The 21936-nt window shown below is 36.2% G+C and overlaps 1 protein-coding gene across 8 annotated transcripts in view; it reads left to right on the forward strand.

Moving 5' to 3' along the window:
• The window catches only part of MAST2 (microtubule associated serine/threonine kinase 2), a 185095-nt gene that overhangs the window by 40087 nt on the left and 123072 nt on the right, over nucleotides 1-21936 (forward strand). The window contains exon 1 of one of the 8 annotated variants that reach the window (XM_054572156.1): nucleotides 10861-10924. The exons of the other annotated variants lie outside the window; for them this stretch is intronic. Coding sequence (XP_054428131.1) covers nucleotides 10886-10924 — 39 coding nt within the window. The 5' untranslated portion in view covers nucleotides 10861-10885. Of the gene's footprint in view, nucleotides 1-10860; nucleotides 10925-21936 lie in introns of those variants that run through there. 8 annotated transcript variants of the gene reach the window in all.

Below are 21936 nucleotides of genomic sequence, written 5' to 3' on the forward strand. Positions count from 1 at the left end.
TTGGTGGCCCTATAAAATTATGATGAATAATGCCAGCCAGTCCTCAAGATTGCTTGCCAATCCTTTTTCTTTAATTAACTCATCTTGTTCTCTACATTGTCTGTTTCAAAATTTCTTTGATTTCTCAAATCTCCAATCTGTTTTGCTCTCTGCTGATTTTATTTATTTTTAATCCTTACCTGAGGATATATTTATTGATTTTAGAGAAAGGTGGGGCAGGGCAGGGAGAGAGAAAGAGAAACATTGATGTGAGATAGAAACATTGATTGGTTGCCCTCCATATGATCCTCAACTGGGTATCACACCCAAAACCTAGGCATGTGCACTTACTAGGAATCGAACCTGCAACGTTTTGGTGTTTGGGACAAAGCTCCAACTGACTGAGCCCACTGACCAGGACTGCTGATTTCCTTTTTGTGTCTCAGAGAAAATTGCCATAATTTGGAAACTGTCTTTGCTTCTTTACCACTGAAGTTATATATACCATATTTTGCTATGTATAGTGTGCACTTTTTTGCCCACATTTTTGAGGGAAAAATAAGGACACACATTATACATGGGTATAATGATTATATACCATGGGTATAATAATATTTATAATAATCGCGTGTATAATGCACACAAATCCCATGTATACCCATTTTTTGGGTACATTATACATTGGAGTGCATTATACATAGCAAAAAACAGTATTTTTTTTATCTGTACCTGCTTTTCTTGCTACAATGGAAGAATATTTCTCCCTCTAGCTCTGTTCATGCTTTGAATCCCATTCATTTCTTTTGAAGGAGAGAAACAAGGTAAATGGAAGCTGGAATAGTTGTCTAGATTTGACATCTTTATTTCCTTGTCTACTCATTCTGCAACCCACTGCTGCTACCACCCATCTACCCCCAAAACTGTTCTTACAAAGGGCACCAGTGACTTCCAAGTCAGTAAATTTGAGAGTATTCTTTGGTGATTCCAGGGCAAAAATAACTATGATTTATTTGTATGCCTCTTTGCTTTCACCTGGGAAGATTAGACATTTACTGGGGCAGTAATGCCCCAGGTATATATGGGAGGGTCCAACCTATTACCTTACATACTAAAAGCTGATTTAAATGAAGTTAAATTTCCTAGAGATTCCACCCTAATTCAATATGTGGATAATTTAGTTTATAATCTAGAAATTTACTAGATTCCCCCCAAAACACAATAATATGGCAAAGCACAAGCTCTGATTCTGTTTACCCCAGATAAAATACTTTGGTTATCTGACATATAAGAATGGCTACCAGCTCTGAAAGACTGAGAGGAATCTGCCCTGGCTGGTGTGGCTCAGTGGACTGAGCACCAGATGATGAACGAAAGGGTCGCTAGTTCGATTCCCTGTCAGGACACATGCCTGGGTTGTGGGCCAGGTCCCCAGTAGGGAGTTGCTTGAGAGGCAACCACACATTGATGTTTCTCCTCCTCTCTTTCTTCCTCCCTTCCCCTCTCTAAAAAATTAATAAATAAAATCTAAAAATAAAAAATAAAAAAGACTCAGGAATCCTATCTTTTCCTCTTCCAAAATCCTATCTTTTCCTCTTCCAAAAATAGGAAAACAGCTTAGAGGATTCCTGGGTTTGACTGGATATTGTCACAGTTGGATTCCAAATGTTTATTAATGGCCCAGCTTCTATATTTCTTATTAAAATCAAATTGATCTACCTTCTCGTTCCTAGGAATGGTTTATAAGAAACTCCTTGGTAATGCTAATTCAATTTGGTTTGTAGATGAATCTTTAAACAGGAATGTTCCCGAGCTGAATATGCAATAACATCCATGGTAGACATAACAAAGTTCTTATTTACCTGAATAAAATCTGCCCAAGAAGCCTAATTAATTTTTCTAGCTCGCACTTGTCAATTGGCCACAATTCAAATAGCCAGTATTTACACTGATGATAATGATGCCTTTGGTATATCTCACAATTTTAGGATATTGTTAAAACAGCAAAACTTCTTAATTTTCTCAGGGCAGCCCATAAAAAAATAAAAAACAGATTATGAAATTATTAAATGTCATACAAAAATTAAAACAATTTACAATTATCAAAATTCCAGGGTTTTCTAAAGTTGCCACTGTGGAAGCGAAAGGAAAGTATTTAGCTGATGCTGAAGCTAGACAGTTAGCATTAAACAGCCAAATTATCTGCACCTGAGAATGCCCCTTGCTTCCTATTAAATCAGTAAAAACTCTTATAGTTCCAGTGGACAGCTGTGGGAAAAAAAGGACTATGGCAACAGAAGGGGGAACCTTTGTGCCAAACAAATATGGCTTGGACCCAGTCAGCAACCAATCTTTGCTTATAGGAGCTTAATTACCTATACTATATTTAACATATACATGAGCTAAAATTAGAGTCCTAAATGATGATTTTATGAAATAAATAATATTACTAGAAACCTTCTCCTACTGTAACTCATAAAATATAAAGCAAATGTTTTACGTGTCCAAAGTATAGCCCAGGAAAATCATTTCACAGGGCTAAAAGGCATTTCTCACTTCCTTTAAATCCAGATACGGTAGTTGGATTTTATCCAAATGCTACCAACACACAAAATACAAAAAAAATAAAGTTAGTTATAATTTTACATGGGTTGAGATATTCTCTTGCAGGAGAGCGACAGCTTTCATTATAGGTAAAGTATTTTTAAAAAATTTCATACCCAAATTGGAAAATTCCCTCTGAGTCAATGACTGAGGGACTCCTTTACTAGACAATACAATCCATTTATAATATTTGGCCTATTCTACAATATTTTCATTGTGCCTATTACCCCCAGTTCTCTGAATTAATAAAACATACAATTGATGCAATTAAAATTAACTAGGTAAATTTTCAGAAGCTTTTAATCTCCCTTGACCAAAAGCTCTCCTTATAGTACTCCTCAACCTAAAATCTCTGATAAACATAGTCTCTCTTCTTATAAAATATTCACCAGCCACCCTATAAATCTAAATAAAGAGACATATAAATCAACTTTACTAAAAGAAGACATTTTGCATTATTATTAAGGGCTCATTAACCAACTTATAAGGACTAATAAATTAGTAACATTTCACAGTGATCTCCTAAGAAACAAAGACTTCAAAGACCATGATTTACAACCAGGAGATTTTTGTCCATTAATTAAAGACATTACAAACTCTCCAACATGGTTAAAAGGGAACTTATCTGGGGCCTAACTGCAAATGGACATTTGCCTCTGTCTCTGACACTGGTCTCCATCTACAGCAGAGATCAAGGACTTTTCAAAGATGAGAAGTTGCCAACCACAAAGGCAGACAGCTATCCCAAGACCTCAGCAAGGCCTGTATGCTTACAAATTGATGCTGCTATTACTGTGATTAAATATATATAAATTAATTTTTTATATTATTATTGTCCTCCTTATGACTTCTTAATGGAAACAGTATCTGTCTCCTCAGACCCCCTCCTTTAGTAAATACAAAAAACTTAACTTGAGTTCACCTAGTAATCTTTCCCACTTACTAGACAATGATATTCTAATTATTAGTTGTAATAATGTAGTTAACACTGTATTGACCACACATTGATTGGTCTCCTACTATCAATATTAGTTTTGATACATTTTTTTTTCTGGATGTATGTATTATAAAGGGCCCGTCTTGGGCAAATACCTCCAAAAATACCTCCCCGATAATTCATCTAGTAGAACTATATATGGACCCAATTTAGATGAGTATTGTATAGCTATTGGAATCAATGATGAAAAGCTAAGAAAAATATCTGGATGTGATGGGAAAAGGCTTGCAGTGAACTGCCCTATGTGTCACAGTGTTACCTTGTCCTTGGACAAGTATTACCATGCTCTTGTGACCAGATGTCTGTAAAACAAAGAAAAGAAATCAATGGGTGCTCATTTCAAAAATAATTGGGATTACTTGGTGGGTAGATATGTTTGTAAATAGCCCACCCTCCCCGTGTCCTGGATGGTTGTGGGAAGCCCTATGGAATACTCAAACTCTAACTCATTTTGGAGTTATCTCTGCCCATTTAACTATGACATGGGAAACTCAACATTGTTGAGTCCATTCAGTATACCACAACTGCACCCTAGCCATAGCTACCCAGTGATGACAACATTCCTAGTGGATCCACCAAGCTGGGCTTGGAAAAGAAATAAAAGGGGGATGCTTAGAGGAATAGGGGCTGGCCTTTGTATCCTTGGACAAGGTGAATTTGCAGTTAGTGAACAACTGTTAATAGAGGAATTGCTCTTTCACGAAGAAGGAAAAGGGTGGGAAACAGCATGGAAAGGCAGTAAGGCCGTAGCTCAATGGATAGAACAGACTCGATAGACTATAAAAACACAGGCACAAACCCAACAATGGGAAAGTGCCTGTACCGTAACTCAGCAGGGCTCATTGTCTATACTAATGCAAATGGAATCTGAAGTAGCTATGAAACAGTGGTCAGTTATAATGGGTGTAGAAGCCCAGGTCAGACATTCATGGGACTTCTATGGTCCCCATGGACTTCGGAAAATTTTGGATGGGAAATATAATCTACAACATTGTGTCTTAAAAGCCCGGGCACCTTAGTTAGATCCTAAGCTTAAATTGTTAGTAGTTCAAGAATTAATAAGAGTAGTTCAGTTGGCTGGCATAGAGACCATCCTCAACATTAGAATATTTCCAATGGGAAATAGATGGGCCATATTTAAAAATAATAAACAATGGGAATCCATCTCACTATCTGTGAAAATAGAAAAGGTGAATTATATGCCCTTAATTTATATGGAATACTGAATTCATCCAGTCCTGGTCTATTATGTCTACTCCAACAAATAGCAATATCTGGTATATGGAAAAGGGGCATTTTTGCTGGGAAAGATTAGAGAATTCTTCTGTTATTCTTAGTTATTTTTATTATAATAACAGCAAGATTATGTTAAAAACTACTGGAATATAGTATAATGCTAAAATTATAGGCAAAATAACTGTGGTTAGAAAAAACCTATGATAATATCGAAAATCCAAAAGATTAGGAAATTGAACATGGTCATCTCCAGAAGTCATTTCTATGGAAATTAACTGGCCAAAAGAAAAATTAGAGCTTTTGGATATTAAAAAAGTAGAGTCTTAGTTCATCTGGCCAAATGTATCAAAGGTACAAATAACAGTGGACAAAGGAAGAAAACATATTATTAGCTTAATAAATTGTGATAATACATGTAAAAGGGTTTTTGGTTGGCTGGGATGCTTGTTCCCCTCAGACTCTTCCTTATCTAGTATTAGATGTTTTCTGTTCCTAATCAATGTTATTAATTTAATACTGTTACTCCTATGTATATATGAAATGTTATACTAGATGCAGAAAAATAGAATTTAAGACAAGCAACAAAAAGACTTGGATCATGGTAGCTCAAAAATTAGAAAAGATCCAGAATATTTTTGAACGACATGTAGGATCTGACTCCCTCCCATTCACCTGCCTTTTTTGAATATTAATGATTTGACCTTAAATGCCCTTTAAGGTTATGGTTTTGCCCCATTTCCAGCATTTGCCCTGTTCAGCAAGACAAACACTGACTCTTGAGACTTCCTAGGAATGAGCCTTCCTAGCACCATGTGACCTTGTTATCCAACCAAATGGTTGGTCATCAGTGCGTCCTTTGGATTCATTTACAACCAAAAGGGGATATGTGGAAGAAAAGGGGCCACATATTAACCTGATGAGATCAGGGAAGCCTTGTGAAGCAGCCTTACAAACTCAGAGACAGAAAGTGACCACAAAGGATGGTCTAAAATTAAAACTTACTAACTAAAAGCAACTCATGGCAGGTAGTCAAGTCCTAGGACAATATTTTTCCCTAACAAAGGTTAATCTTTACCTTAACTAAGTCTGTCTGTTGTCTTTTTGCATCTATGATAACATACCTTTGGAATGTCAAGGTAACTTCCCTTTTCTCCTAAACCCCTTGGGCACATGCTGAGACCACAGATCCTCTCATTGTTATTGTTATTAAGTTAATTGTTGATTGTTAACTATCCTTGACCCACCTATGTAAGAGAAATATGTCTATTATTTACCTTTTATCCAGTCCCAGAGGTTACTCCACCTTGCTTTCTCCTGCCTCCCCTAATCTCTCACCAGTGGACTTCATGTAACCCCCTTATGGCTCATCCTTTGATTCTAATAAACAAGATACTAAACTGCCATTCTCCAGAACATTTCTCAATTTGTTAAGATATTGCTTCTCGACAGTTCTCAGTTTAACTCAGATAAATTCACCAAAAATTCTCTACACATTTAAATATTTCTTTCATTACCACTGTGTTTCCTGGACTTGTATGTTTATTTCCTTCATTATTCTTTTCAAATAGCTTTCCAATTTTGTGGTCTCTCTTCTTCTTCCACCACCCCTTTGCTGCGAATGTTGGAATGCTTGAAATTGTCCCAGAGGCTCCTTATACTGTCCTCATTTTTTGAACTCTTTTTTTCATCTTGCTGTTCTGATTGGTTGTTTTTAGCTGCCTTATGTTCCAAACTGCTGATCTGATTCTTAGCTTCATCAGCTCTACTGTTGATTCCATGTAAATTGTTCTTTATTTCAATTAGTGTATCCTCATTTTTGACTGGATCTTTTTTATGCTGTTAACGTCCTCACTAAGTTCCTTTAGTGTGCTTATAACTAGTGTTTTGAACTCTGCATCTGATAGGTTGCTTTTCTCCATTTTGTTTAACAACTTTTTCTGGAGTTTTGTTCTGTTTGTTTATTTGAGCCATGCTTCTTTTTCTCCTTATTTTGGCAGCCTCCCTATGTTTGCTTTTATGTATTTGGTAGAGCCACTGCATCTCCCAGGCTTGATAGAGTGGCTTAATATAGCAGGTGTCCTTTAGGGGCCAGTGGCACAGCATCCCCGATTACCCAAATTGGGTACTCAGACTGTGCCCACTCTATGTGTTGTGTACACCCTCCTCTTATAGTTGAGCCTTGATTGCTGTTAGCACATCCAGTGTAAGCCACCTTCTGTGTTCTGTCTGGGGTTTCACAGCATTAGCTACAAAATGCTCTGCAGATGGATGCTACTTTTCCTGGGCTTGGAGGTACCCAGGAGGGGTCAAACTGTGAACCATGGCTGGATGCTGCTAGTGCTTGGCCTGGGGCAACTTAATGAGAGGTACAGGGCTCACTGAAGCCAAATGCTGCTTGTTTGAGGAATTTAGGAAAATATGAAGTATGGGCCAAGGCAAGCCATTCATATGGAAAGCCACTGGAAACAGCTTAGGTGGGCTTGGAAGTTGAATGTGGCAGGGTCTCTGGGAATCACCAGGGTTGGATAAACTGTGGGCCAGGTTGATGGAGTCTCAGATATGGCGCTCACCTGCTGGCTCTTGGTGGAAAGGGCTCAGAAAAGGAACAATGGCCTTTGCCAGCATTTCTGCCTGGTAGAAAGCTGCCACTGTAGCCCTCACCCTGATCTCAGACACTTCAGTTTCTCCTTGTGTGACTCTGATGTCTTTCAATCTGCTGCTCTGGCACTGGAGCTCAGAGGGAGTGAGTCCAAGTAAGTCTGTATGTGGACCTTAAGGAACTGCCTGGGATTCCAGCAGTTTCTGTGTTTCACAGCCTCAATCCCCACTGGTTTTTGCAGCCTGAAGTTATAGAGACCTTTCTTCCTGGCACTGGAACCCTGGGCTGGGGGCCCTGGTATGGGGCTGGAAACCCTAGCTCCCAAGATATCCCTCCTAATTTTTACCCACCATGTGTGGGTATGGGACCTGCCTGTTTAGCGTCTCTGTTCCTACTCTCAGTCTTGATGTGGTTTCCTTTTTAATTCTGTAGTTGTAGGACATCCATTCAGCTCAATTTCTGACAGTTCTGAAGGAAAGTTGTTTTATAGTTTAGTTGCAGTTTTGATGTGGTTGTGCAAGAAGGCAAGCCCTGTTTACCTACACCAACATCTTGATCGGAAGTCAGCATTCAGTCTTGATTTTCCTCTTCTGTGGTTGCTCTTCTTCAGTCTTCTGCAATTTAATTAATATTTATACATATTATTTTAATATTAAAACTAAAGGTTTATTAGATTAGAAAGAAGAATTTAAAATTGGTATGAATTTTAAGAATAAACCATGAGGCCTTAAAGAAACCAGATTATGGCAGGAAATTTTGGGCTGGGTGTATTCTACTCTGTCATTAGAGATACTGAAAAAGGTTAAGAATCATTGATATATGTTGTTTAAATTATTCCTTTCAACAGTCTTATAAGATCAGTGATTGCATTCCTGTTTAATATGAGATGGAGAAGGATGGGGTGTGTTCAGGAAACAGTACATTGTTCTTATTGGAAGGCTAGGGTTATATTAAGGTAGTAGTGGAGATGAAATCTGTTGTTTCCATTCAACTCAAGGGGGTTGAATAACAAGGGGAAGAGTTTTTTGTTTTTTAACCTCATTTTTTAGATAGTGAGGGCTGTTTTAAGATTTTTAATCTGTGCATACCTTAAGAAAGGAAGACTGTCTTGACCAAGGGCTGATAAATCCTATAACATTAGTTTCAGTGACCAGATGGCACTTCCATTAGAAACCTTTTTGTAGATTTTCCAATGTAATTAAATGAGTCATCTTTGATCCTCCTTTGGGACTTTGTTATACTTTTCACATTGTATCCTAATTACTTGTTTGCATTTGTTTTTTCTATTCAGTTTGAGTTCTTCTAGAAGAGAATTATTAGTTTCGAGTAATGTTAATCTTGATAATCTTTCTCCATGCCCATCTCATTGCTTGGCATAATAAATGACTTCAGAATTAGTAAATGAATGAAGAGTTTGAATTATGAATCACTGATCTATATAGTTTATCAGAATATACCATGAATATTTCTATAGGAATAAATGGATTAGAGGCTCATTCCTACTACCTTTCTGCTGATAAATACATGTATCTCATATATATATCATATACACATATGTTTTAATTAGTTAATACAATCTATTTTGATAGAGAGTTTCTGTAGCTTTAAAAGCCTGTGACTTTGCAGACACTCATATAATGGATAGCACATCCTATGCAAATAAGCTGTCTGTTCAGGTCTTATGTTTGTTTTCCCGGTAGACGTAATCCAGCTGTTAGTTGTTTAAAGCAGCAGATGGAAGGAGTCCATGGAGATGTGAATTTATTAGCTCTAACAATGAAAGACCACACTGGTTGTGCTAAGGATTAGAAGTATTTTTTGCTGAATGAAAGGGAGATAGATCCTGCTTTCTGTGCTATTTTCAGCAATGTGGCTAGCTGTTGTGACTAAGTCAGCTGTAAGAAGACCAGAAAAAGATTTTGTAAATAGACCTTCTTCTAAGCCGCAGACTGTTGGTGCAGCTGCCATAATTATAAGAGGGGCAGCTTTTCCTCCTTGTTGGATACAGACTTATTCCATTCTATAGTCATTGCTATATTTATTACTGACAGTGCATAACAGCTTGATTCAGGGTGCTTTACGCATACCTTTATTTCTCAAATTAGGAAATTTGAATTAATAGCTCTTGAAATCCTTTGGTAAGTGCACAGTTTGTATAGTTATATCCTATATAACTATATCTTCAAATTATAGGATATAATTTTGAATTGGTAGATAATGTGTTGCTGAAAATAGGGTGCTGCCCTTACTAATATTTTCTTTTATTGTGACTCATTAGAAAAATCATCAACTTGCCTCACTTTCCCCCTGTGTTTACTGGGATTCTGGTGATTACTATAGAATTGGAAAGTTTAAAATTTTGCTTATGGAGCATTTAAGTGACAAAATTATATCATGAAAACTAATCTTTTGCTCTTGAGCACTAAAAAAATATTTTTGTAAGTTATAAATTTAGAGACTAGAAGCATCCTTAAATTTGGCTGAAGTCTTGCTTTGAAAATGGCAGAGGGTGACCAAAGAAACAATTCTGAAATTATTAAAGCCTGGGTAAAACTAGACTTTTTCATGCTGTGCTCTTTTAGAAGTCTGATGGAATGGGGAGCTTTTCCTGTGACAGTACTATTAACAATGAATAGATGAATGAATTCATCCATGCTCAAGCTCACCACATATGTACTAGCCCCCTCCAGGACATTATACAGCAGGGGAACCGACCTTAGCAATGACCTAAGCTCCTGAAGAAAGAGGCTTTCGTGACTGTCCAAGAAGTGAAGAACAGCGTATCTAGAGATAAAGAAACAAAAGAGCCTGTGACATTATCAAAAGAATCTGACATTTGCTTTGTCTGTACAAAGGATGAAAGGAATTTTGCCGACTTAGTCAAAACAATAACTGGTTTTATATCCGCCTAAGCTTAAAATACAGGCATCAGAATAATGTTATTATTATTATTATTTTTTTGTATTTCTGCAGAACTGTTATCTTTTTAAAAACATATGTGGAGTGGTTTTGTTTTTGGAAAGGAAAACGTGACATGGATTTTATAAGCTCAGTAGCTGTAGGTGGAGACTGTCTTGTTTGTCCAACCTTTTTAATAAGCAGTGAAGTCAGGATATCAAAGATTGGAATTATTTTTGGAATCTTTGTCTTTTTTTTGGTACTTCAGATATTTTCAACCAAAGGGCTATGTGTGGAAAAGAAAAACAAATATGAAATATTTTCCCCAGTTTTGATGGTGATTCAGATGAAATCTGTCTTTACTGCTGTGAAGAAAGAACGTGGTTTTGATGTGAGGCAGTGATTATCTACTCACACCGGACGGAGAGAGAACTGGTTTAGTGGAGCTGTAGTTAGTGGGCACAGCATGCAGAACAGAATTGATTGTTTGCCTCTTTACCCAGCAATACGCAAGTAGGCACTAGTAGTTGACTGTCTGGGGAGTGGCTTTTTTTTTGTTTTGTCTGATATCTATTATGGATGATTCCAGTATTCTTCGAAGGAGAGGGTTACAGGTGAGTAACAGAGACCCTTTTTATTGATCTCCTCCCTCTGAGTGTCTTTTGGAAATGTACTGAACAGATTGCTTCAATTTTATTTAATTTATTTGAAGCAGGGTAATGTGCCACTAACTTCTTTATTCCATCATGTGTAGCTGTAAATATAAAAATTGTCTAGGACCTTTCTGCTTTGATAGGAGAAAAATGCTGCTTGGGCTTAATGACATTATATTTAAGCTAATGGAGCAATTAAATTAGACCTGTGCTAGATGAAACCCTAATTTTGGATAGCAGACATTACTGCTGGCAGATTGTTTACAGTAAACATATTCTGTTCCTGACCACTGTGCCTGTCTTTCTACTTCACCCTTCTTAATTGACATGTATGTATAATATATGTTTCACTCTACACATAGTTTTAAGAACTTTTCTAAATTGTAACTGCTTGCATACATACATACAAAGTAGCCATGTATATATAATAGCCATATATCTTGACACTTGTTTTGGAAGTCTTCAAGTGTTGGGTAATTTGTCACAGAAAGAGGTAAGATACAACAATGAAAGAAATATAGAGAGGATGATAGACAATCTTCAACTGAGTTTTAATGAATGCTCTTATCACTAAAAACACATACCACAGTTCTTTTAAATTTGATCATTAATTTTTTCATACTTTATGAAGTAGATTTTCCCATTTTTGTCTTATTAATAAAGAATAAGCAAGCTTTATTTAATTCATCATTGAATTTTTTAAGGGTTGAAAGTATAAAACAGTCCTTGACACCCCCCCCCATAAAGGTCTCATTTATGAAATGATGAAATGTAGCTGTTTCTTTTGTTTTTATTTTGTTTGTTTGACACTTGTAAAGCACTTTTTTTTTTTTTTTTTTTTTTTTGGTACAAAGTACTTAGAGTCTTTTTAGAGAACATGAATTAACATTGTTTTGGTTTCTTTAAAGTATTCAAAAATGTATAGGATTGGTAAAATTTAAACAAATTATAGTATTTGTAATAATAATAATTATTTGTACTTCTTATTAATGGCATTGTAAACATTAAGAGCCTACTGAGAGCACCCACTGAATTTCAGTAGTTGTCCAGTATGACCACACTTTAAAAGATAATGCCTTATTTAAATTTCTTATGTTAGTACAGTTGATTTGGTTAGATATGTCTCTTGATTTCTTGGGGGTATTTTGAGAAGTATTCATAAAGTACTCAGAAGATCTCTAACGAATTGTAATATATGTTCAACTAGCTGTTAAAAAATGGTTGGCTTTGTAAGCACATTTAATGTGCCTGTTTATATTTTTATTTCTCCTTAGATGCCAGCATTTAGAAAGGGACTCCTTTTTGTTGAATGGGAATATTTTCAGTTATTGTGCCTCGTTTGTTTTAAATCAGTTATTTTATTCCTAGTGATTGAATCAGTCTCCAGTATCTGCTACGCTGTTTACTGATGTCCTTCCCCTGAGTCTTTGTTTCTATCTAACAGGAGTTCCAAATGCAGGATTACATGGCACTAGAGAGTGTTTTTCTACTGCCTCTTTTTTTTTTCTTTATTACTTTAAAGTTTATTCTCCAGAAGACTGTATTGGAACATTCTGAAAAGCAGCAGTTTGGAGTATTTGTTTTATTTTATTTTATTATTAGTATTTTTTTTAACCCTTACCCAAGAACATATTTTCATTGCTTTTAGAGAGAGAGGAAAGGATAGAGGAAGGGAGAAAGAGAAACATTAGATGCAAGAGAGAAGCTTCGATTGGTTGCCTCCTGAGCATACCTGGACTGGGACTGTGTGTGCCTGGACCAGGGATTGAACTCTCAACCTAGGCATGTGCCCTGACCAGGAATCTAACACGCAACCTTTTGCCTTTCGGTTACAGGATGATACTCCAGCCAACTGAGTCATGCCAGCTAGGGCTAGATTACTTGTTTTAAACAGGTAACTTATGATGTAAAACTTTAAAAGTTAATTTTAGATTTATGTATATAAACACACAAAAGCTAAAGTGTACCCAGTGGTACAGGTAATCTACTGGGTAACCTCAGATTAGAAGATGAAAATCCAAATAAATGTTTGGGCCTCACTAACTTCTTTTTGGTGAATAAGTTAGATTTCCTCCTAGTTTTAATCAGCCAAGAAACAACCTACTTTGATCCTCCAACTTTCTTTGCCAGGTTTCTTGGGAGATGGTAGTATAGTAAATGATGCATTTATTGTGTTTTGTGCCCCGCATTGCTAGGTTGTAGGTTATCTCATTTAATTATCTTGAAATTGATGATAAGTAGGTATTGCCTTTGTTTCAAGTGCACATAATTTTAAAGAAGGGACAGAAGATTGCTTCAGACTATGGTTCTGCCATATTCTAGCCATATAACCATGGTCAAATATTGAAAATCTCAATGCCTTCCCTTTTGTATTCCACTGTCATGTTGGGAGTAGGCTATACAGGCAAAGGCTGCATCAGGAATACAAATTATGAGACTGTTGTTGTTAAAAAGGCAAGAGCATCTAATGGATGGGGGGCATAATAGCAGTGGAGATGGTGGGGGATTTTCTGATTGGTCATTTTTTAGATATGTGAAGCTCAGTAACTTTGTCAGGGACAGACAACTTACAAGTGCTGGGCTAGGTATGTAGGTTAGTTACTTTGAACTAAAAGTAGCAGAAAACTTGACTACAGGTAGTTTAAATATTAAAGAAATGTATTGACTTACTAATATGGAAGGAATTTGGATGGGTTTCAGAGTTGGGTAAACTAGTATCTTTTGTTGAGCTTCTCTGCTTTGTGTATTGGCCTCATTCTCAAGCCAGCTTCCTACTCAACAGAAAAAAAGTTGTAAGGGTTTCAGCCTGCATGGTCACATACTACAGCATCTGGGAAATTATATGTGAGCATCTTTTAAACTAGAGGAGCGTCTGTTGTGTATAGGAATGGACCTTATTTCACATGAAGAGTAGTTCAGGTTTGGGTATTCCTTGTGGTAAAAATTGACTCATCCTACTACTACTTTTGGAACATTTCCAGTAAGAGATTCTTGAGGTTGAAGTTCCTTGTGAATAGAAGAAGGCATGTTTATATTTGCCTTATTTCCCAATCAACTTTATGGGAGGTGATTTTATTTTAACTTTGAAAGGTCAAATGACTAGCCACAATAAGTAGATTTTTATTATCAACTCTCTTAGCCCCATCATTTTCACATTAAGTATATGCCTATAAGGCAGACGCAATAATCAGTTTTCATTGTATAGAGAACTCAATTTCCCAGTTCTGAATTGAGAATATTTGCTATGTTTATAAAATTATTGCTTTCAGGAGAATTGTACGATGTTTTTCGCCCCTTTACTGCCTTTGATGTTAAAAAATGAGAGTACTTAAAGTACCATTGTTTGGGGATACTTAAGTATTTTGGAAAACATATGATAACGTCATGCATACTGGGAGGCATTACTGTTGACAAAAACTTCTTGGAATCTTTTTTATTTTGAAAATTATGACTGTTCTAATAAATTATGATTATCATACAAAATATAATTCAGTTTAGATTTTAATACTTAAAAGCAAAATCCTTAAGAAACAGCTCTAGATTTTAAACATCCATTTTTGTCTTGAAAATTGTTTTTTTTAAAAAAGATGATGACATATGGATAAAATTGGAATCTAAATATCCTGCTGATGTTCTTAATTGCGTTATTCTTTTTTGAGGGACGTTTCATAAAAATAAAGAAAAATCGTAATTTGTACTCATCAGTCCACAGTACTACTGAATATTTTCATGTCAGTAAATTAGCTTTGAAAATTGAATGATTTATTTTGTCTGTGTTCCTCCCCTTTTTCTCTCTGCTCCCAGTATTCCTGTTCTATATAATAACCACAGCAGACTTTTGATTTTTTTTGTTGTTGTTTGTTTTTTCCATACTCATTCATTATCTCTGGGATTTCCCATTCCTGAGTGTCATTCTCCCCCTTCTCTTCATATCAGCCTTCTGGCCATCATCCCCATGGAGCACCTCATTTTCAAATTCTTACTGTTATCATGGATAATTTCAGCATCTTTGCAGACAAGGATAATCAACCAGCCTCTGATCATTAGCATTCCTCTACTTCCTGGACTTTATTTTAACAGCACATTTTCCCCAAGCAGCATGTATTTTGTATATGGAGTTGTTTCACTTAGAAATCTTGAGTAATCTGAAATTAAGTCCCCTTATCTTCTCTGAATTAAATTCCTATATCCTCTTGTATAAATCGAGATCACAAATTGAAATTCAGTAGGTTCTCCTAGTGGGCTTTGAATTGGAAGTCTGTGAACCCACTTCCTGTAGATGAGTTTTATTTGTTAATCTTTGGAAATTTAAAATAAAATTGGCCAGTATAGCACCCACCAACCCTTCTTCATTTTATACTTTGCTGCTTCATACATTTTCTGTATTTCATCATTTCTAAGGCTTACTTCTTTTTACTTTTTTAAAAAAGATATTTTATTTTTAGAGAGGAGAAGGAAGGGAGAAAAGAGAGGGAGAGAAACAGCAATGCAAGAGAGAAACATCGATGAGCGAGACAAAACATCGATTGGTCACTTCTCGTATGCCTCCAACTGGGGACCTGGCCTACAACAGGGCCAGGAATGTGACCAGGAATCAAACTGGCAACCTTTCAGTTTGGGAGATGATGCCTTTCCCTCTGAGCCACCCAGTCAGGGCTCTTTTTACTTTTTAACAGCTCTGAAATTGTGTATTATTTTTGATAGTGTGTTATATTTTAATTGGCAGTGGTTCTTTTTGTTTTGCTTTTTTAAAAATGTCTTTTTACTGACACCTGAACTCAATGCATCTCTTACAATCAATAGTTTTTCAAATTTGATGAAATACATCATATTACCTTACCAGTCTTGTAAGTAAAATTTGCAACATTTCTGTCTCAATCTGAAGACCTTTCTTCTTTAAGTTCTCCCCCTTCCTTTTCTTTTTCTAATGTCTTGAAGATCTCTGTTCTCTTGTTTCTTTGCATTTCTGGTAATCAGTTGGTACTCCTTTGATATGCTTCCTTTCTGTATGATTTGAGATTATGGTATTTTTCTACATTAATTTATTTGATGTGTATAATGCTTATGAATTTTTTATTGTATAACCAACTCTTGAATTCTGGGGATAAACCCAACTCACACATAGTGTATGATTCAGTTTTTTTAAATGGTTGTGGATTTAATCTAAGCTTTTTATTTCATCTTGAGGTAGTTTTGATAAGAGATATGAGGTCTGTTCTGAAGGTATCCAGTCATGTAATACGAAAAAATAGAGACATTTATTGAAGAAGGTACAAGATACAAGAAACATTCTACATAGGACAATGACGCCTCAGTCCCCTTCAAAGTAAGCACCTGGGGACCTCACATAGTTCTCCCAGTAACTATCAGCTGCCCTGTCGTATGCTCCTGAATCTCATTGATGGTCTGAAATGTCTTCCCTTTCAAAGGCAATTTTAGTTTTGGGAAAAGCCTGAAGTTGCAGGGCACTGAATGTAGACTGTAGGGGGCTGAGTCACCTGGGTGATTTGATGTTTCACCAAAAAAACTCTGCATGAGACGTGATGCATGAGCTGGTGTGTTGTTGCAATGAAACTGCCAATCACCAGTTGCCTATAGCTGTGGCCTTCTGAATCATTCGAATAGTTTCTGTAGAGGAATGGTCAAGCCTAATGCAAAATTTGATGCAGATTCATTGCTCTACTTCCTCAGTCACTTTGAATGCGACTGTGTTTATGTATGAAAGGTCTATCTAGAAAAAGTCTAGAAAAAGTTTTGATTGTGTGACATCGGTGCAACCTGTCAGCCAAAGAGAGTGGACTAGAATGCACATGTGTGAACAGTAATGACTTCACTGTACTAGTCATTGGAGGTGGTAGACGCCATTCTGTGATTGATCCCATGTGCTGTGTGGCCATTGCATTCAAAATGACTGAGGCAGCTGATAGAGATTGGGAGAACTGTGTGAGGTCCTAAGGTGCCAACTTTAAAGAGGACTGAGGCGCCATTGTCCTATGTACAATGTTTCTTGTATCTTGTATCTTCTTCAATAAATGTCTCTATTTTTCATATTACATGGCTGAATACCTTCTGGACAGATCTTGTATATATGGGAATTTGTCCATTTTGTGTGTTATTTATTGAAAAAATATTACTTATTTGCTCTTTAAGGTTTTTTGTTGAATCTGTTGTTATATCCTTCTTTTTCCTTTTTTTAAATAGACTTCATAATTTTTTAAGACTTTATTTATTCTTAGAGAGAGAGTTAGAGAGGGAGGGAGGAAGTGAGGGAAGAAAACATCGATCAATTGCCTCTCACACTCCCCAATCCGGGACCTGGCCCACAACCCAGGCATATACCCTGACCAGGAATCAAACCTGTGATGAGTTTTTGGTTTGCAAGACTACGCCAACCCACTGAGCCACACTAATCAGAGCACTTCTTTGTATCTCTGGTATTGGGTATTTATTTTTTCAATATCAGTATCAGCTGAAGTTTGTCTAATTATTTTTTTCTAAAGCCAACTATCCCTTTATTTCAACCTTTCCATGTCATTTTGCTTTTGGTATATCTGTTGCAAATGGCATACAGTATGGGTGTTTTTTGGTCTATACTGGTAAATTTGTCTATTTATACTTATTATGACTGCTGATGTATTTAAACTTGTTTCTGCCATATTGTTTCTTGCACTCCATGTCCTGCATTTCTATGCCTTATTGCTTCTTTTTCTTTATTTTTTGCCATTCAAAAAATACTGACAGGGCTTTTTTGATTTGTTTTCTTACTCGATTTGTCTAACTGTACTCTTGAGTTAGAACAAATGCAAATTATAACTGCCTCTTGAATGCCAAAAGAAATCCTTGTCTCATTATCCCCTCCAAACTTTGTTATTTTGTTCAGTATTTTAATTCTTTCCTTTAAAATATTCTATAAATTAGCTATTTCTGCTATCATTATATTATACAGTCAGTGCTCGTTGAGATTTACCTAAGTTTACCAGTTTTCTTACTCAGTATTTTTATTTATTTATTTTTGATTCTCAGACTTTTTTTCCTGGCATCATTTTTCGTCTCCCTAAAGTACATCATTTAGACATTCTTTTAGTATAGTATGTTGGTAGTAAATGCTTATATTTATTTAATTGTTATTACCTTGCCTTTGACCTTGAAAGATATTTTGTATAGGTATGCAATTTTAGTTGGTAGTAACTTTATTTTACACTTTGTACATATTACTTAGCTATCTTTTGGTTTCCCTCATTGAGAAACATTGCCACGCTAATTGTTATTACTTCAAAGCTTATGGATCTGATTCCCTGACTCTTAAGATTTTTTTTTGTCTTTGGTATTTTTCAGTATTTATATCATTTACATGGTCTGGATTTTCAAAAATTAATCCTTTTGGGGTACATTGTGCTTTTTGTAAGTGTGTATTCGTTCCTATTATTGGAAATTTCTTAGCCATTATTACGTCAATATTATAATTTCTTTATTTACATTTTGCTTTCTGGGATTTGAATTACACATATGTTGAACGCAAGTACTTGACTCAGAGAATATATATTGTATATTCCATTTAAAGAAAATGCCAAAAGAGCAAAACTGGTCTATAAAGTTAGAAATCAAAATGACGGCTTTTCAGGGGGGGTAGGGTAGGGCATCATAGGTAGTGACTGGAAGAGGGGGCATGAGAATGCATCTAGGTGGATGGCAATATTCATTTTTTAAAAATCTGCCTGTTGGTTACTTCGGTGTGTTCAGTTTTTGAGTTGTATGTTATCCGTACTTTTCTGTATTTATATTGTATTTCAATAAATAGTTAAACATATTTGTCTTCTTTCACTCAGTGGGACAACGAAGTACAGAATAGTATTGTCATTAACACTGGATTCTGAGTGGGCCCTAGAATGTTGTTCTCTACTCCTACTCATACCCCAAGTGGTTATTTATCTTAGTGACACTTTATGGGTTTAATTACAAGTTCTGTGAAGAAATGTCAAGCTTTTCAGTGGTGGAGACTGCCTTTTCCCCCCACTTGAACTTAAATGTTAGTTGAAAAGTTGTTTCCAAATCCCAATTCATCATTCACTTCCAGTGGAGTGGAAGGTTGAGTTATGTTTCTTGGAGCTTCTTAAATTTCCTTCTCTGAGGAGAATGCTGCTACTGCAGTGGAAGAGGAATGAATGAATGAGTTAATGAATGAAGGAATATGAGTGAAAATTTTAGTAGAAAGTGTGAGGGAGACTCGGAGGGAGCTCCGAGGGAGACAAGGCCGAGACAGCTTTGATGCACAGTCATCTCCATGCTGGTAGCTGTTGATATAAAGGACAAACAGGAGCCTTGTGACTCTTGGCTTGCATATTTATTTGTGGGGGTAGTAGTTACTGCCTTTGGACAGTTGGCCTTTGTATTTCTTGGGAAATATTTTAGGGTTTAGTCATTGTGAATAATGAGTAATGCATATATAAGTTAATATGAGTAACGCATATGTAGAGACAGTGATAACCCATGTGAACAGCACCATCTCGTTTTGTATGTAATACCTTTAGAAGTTTGCTTTGTGGATAAGTAAAAGGGAATGAATAAGTGGTTATTTCTCTAGAATTTAGTATGTACAGATTCTTTGCAACATCAGAATATAGTTCAAAATCTTTTGTTCATTGTCTTCAGATATTACTTTAAGCTCTTTGGGAAATATCTTTGGCAGGCAGTATCAAAGTTTGTCTGTTGGAGGGATCCAAAATGGTAATAGTAGCATTTTAGAGATTCTAAGCAATATATTCTTCAGTTTTGGGGTGGGGAGCAGAGTTAGGTTTTGGAGAATATCACCTCATGCATTAACTTTAGAGCCTTGCACAGAAGGGTCAGGTTAGAAAGATACACCTCCTTAGTATTTGTGATAATCCAAACTGTAAAACCTTAAGTTTTTATTTTTTTGTACAGTTTTTTTAAAAGACTATTTTTTAGAGACATTTTGGGTTTGCAACAAAAGTGAGAGGAAGGTACGGGGATTCCCCAGTACCTTATGCTCCCTACATATGTAGCTTCCCCCTTTATCAGTATCACTCACCGGAATGGTACATTTACCAACTCTACATTGCCACATCATAGTCACCCAAAGTGTTCATAGTTCATCTTAGGGTTCACTCTTGGTGTTCTATATTTATGACATATATTCCATCATTATAATACAGAGTATTTTCACTGCCCTAAAAATCCTCTGTGCTCTGCCTATTCATCTCCACCTGCCTCCACCTCTGGCAACCACTGATCTTTTTACGGTGTCCATAGTTCTGTCTTTTCTAGAAGTTTATATAGTTAGAGTTCTGTGGTGTGTAGCCTTTTCAGATTTGCTTTTTTCATTTAGTAGTACGCATTTAACTTTCTTCCATGCCCTTTCATGGCTTGATAGATCATTTCTTTTTAGTGCTGAATAATACTCCATTATCTGGATATACCACAGTTTATTTATCTGTTCACCCACTGAAGGACATCTTGGTTGTGTCCAAGTTTTGGCAGTTATGAGTAAAGCTGCTATAAATGCTCATGTGCAGATTTTTTGTGGGCATAGGTTTTCAATTCCTTTGGGTAAATACCAAGGAGCACAATTGCTGGACCCTATGGTAGAAGTATATTTAGTGTTGGGAGAAACTGCCAAACCATCTTCCCAAGTGGCTGTTACCGTTTGCATTTCCACCAGCAGTATATGGGGATTCCTGTTGCTTCATACCCTCCCAGCATTTGGTGTTGTTAACGTTCTAGTTTTTGGCCATTCTTATTGATTTGTAGTGGCATCTTATTATTATTTTAATTTGCATTTCCCTGATGACATATTATGTGGAGCATCTTTTTGTGTTGGAACCTTAAGCTTTTAAATATATCTTCTTGCCCTAGCTGCTATGGCTCAGTGAATCGAGTGCTGGGGCTGTGAACCAAAGGATTGCCAGTTCGATTCCCAGTGAGGGCAGATGACTGGTTTGCTGGCCAGGTCCACTGGTGGGGAACACTCGAGGGGCAAGCACACATTGATGTTTCTCTCCCTCTCTTCCTCTCTTCCCCTCTCTAAAATAAATAAAATCTTAAAAATACACACGCGCGTGCGAGCGCGCACACACACACACACTTTTTTTTTTTCTTATTCTAGCCATGGGGTAATTTTTATGAGGTAGGCAAAGTAGATATTTTTTTTTATTTCAGGTGTGCTGATAAGAAAAATGAGATGTAGACAGGTTTAACAACTGACCAAGATTTTATGAGCAAAGTAAGTAGTAGAACTGTATTTAAATATTTTTCTGACTGAGCCCTGGGTATTTTATACCATATAGAACTATCCTGTTAGGTCCACTGTAATCGAAAAATAATTTTAAGAAACCATGTTAGAATTATCAAACTGTCTTTACCATTCTTCAGACTCATGAGAACATGACATCTATGTCACAGTTTATAGAATAAAATACTTTTATATTTGACCTTCACAAGCATTATTTTATCTGACCTTCACAGGCACTATAGCTAAGCCTTATAAGTAGGTGAAATTCCAGCCCCTATAAATTATATATTATTGAGCCATAACACGAACCTAGTTTTCAGAACTTAAAATTTTGTGTGCTTTCCCATGTCCCTTAGTATTATTGTATAATATGAATACTCTATCCTTGGAATCTGTTTGTTCTCAAGGTGATGGTGTGAATTTAATGGAAAAGCAAATAGAACAAGAGTGAAATACATTAAGAGTTTCATGAGAGTGCCAAAGCTGCATATACACTGATTTCTCCCTTGGTTCCTGACCTCAAGATGCACTAACACTCAAGTGTGAATAAATGGAGCTAACACACCATAATGCCCAGAGCAGTAGTAATGGTTCATTTGCTACATGGGAAAGAGAGGTTTTTGTGCATTCCAACAGATTTATTTGCTGCCAGAGCTGAGGAGAAAGTTGTATTTAGAGATAATGGTCCTTTTAAGGCCAGTTAGTAAATGGTATTAAAGTAGAT

This window comes from Pteronotus mesoamericanus, unplaced genomic scaffold (assembly GCF_021234165.1).
Source record: "Pteronotus mesoamericanus isolate MK-2021 breed Mesoamerican mustached bat unplaced genomic scaffold, CSHL_Meso_final contig_221, whole genome shotgun sequence".
Lineage (NCBI taxonomy): Eukaryota > Metazoa > Chordata > Mammalia > Chiroptera > Mormoopidae > Pteronotus > Pteronotus mesoamericanus.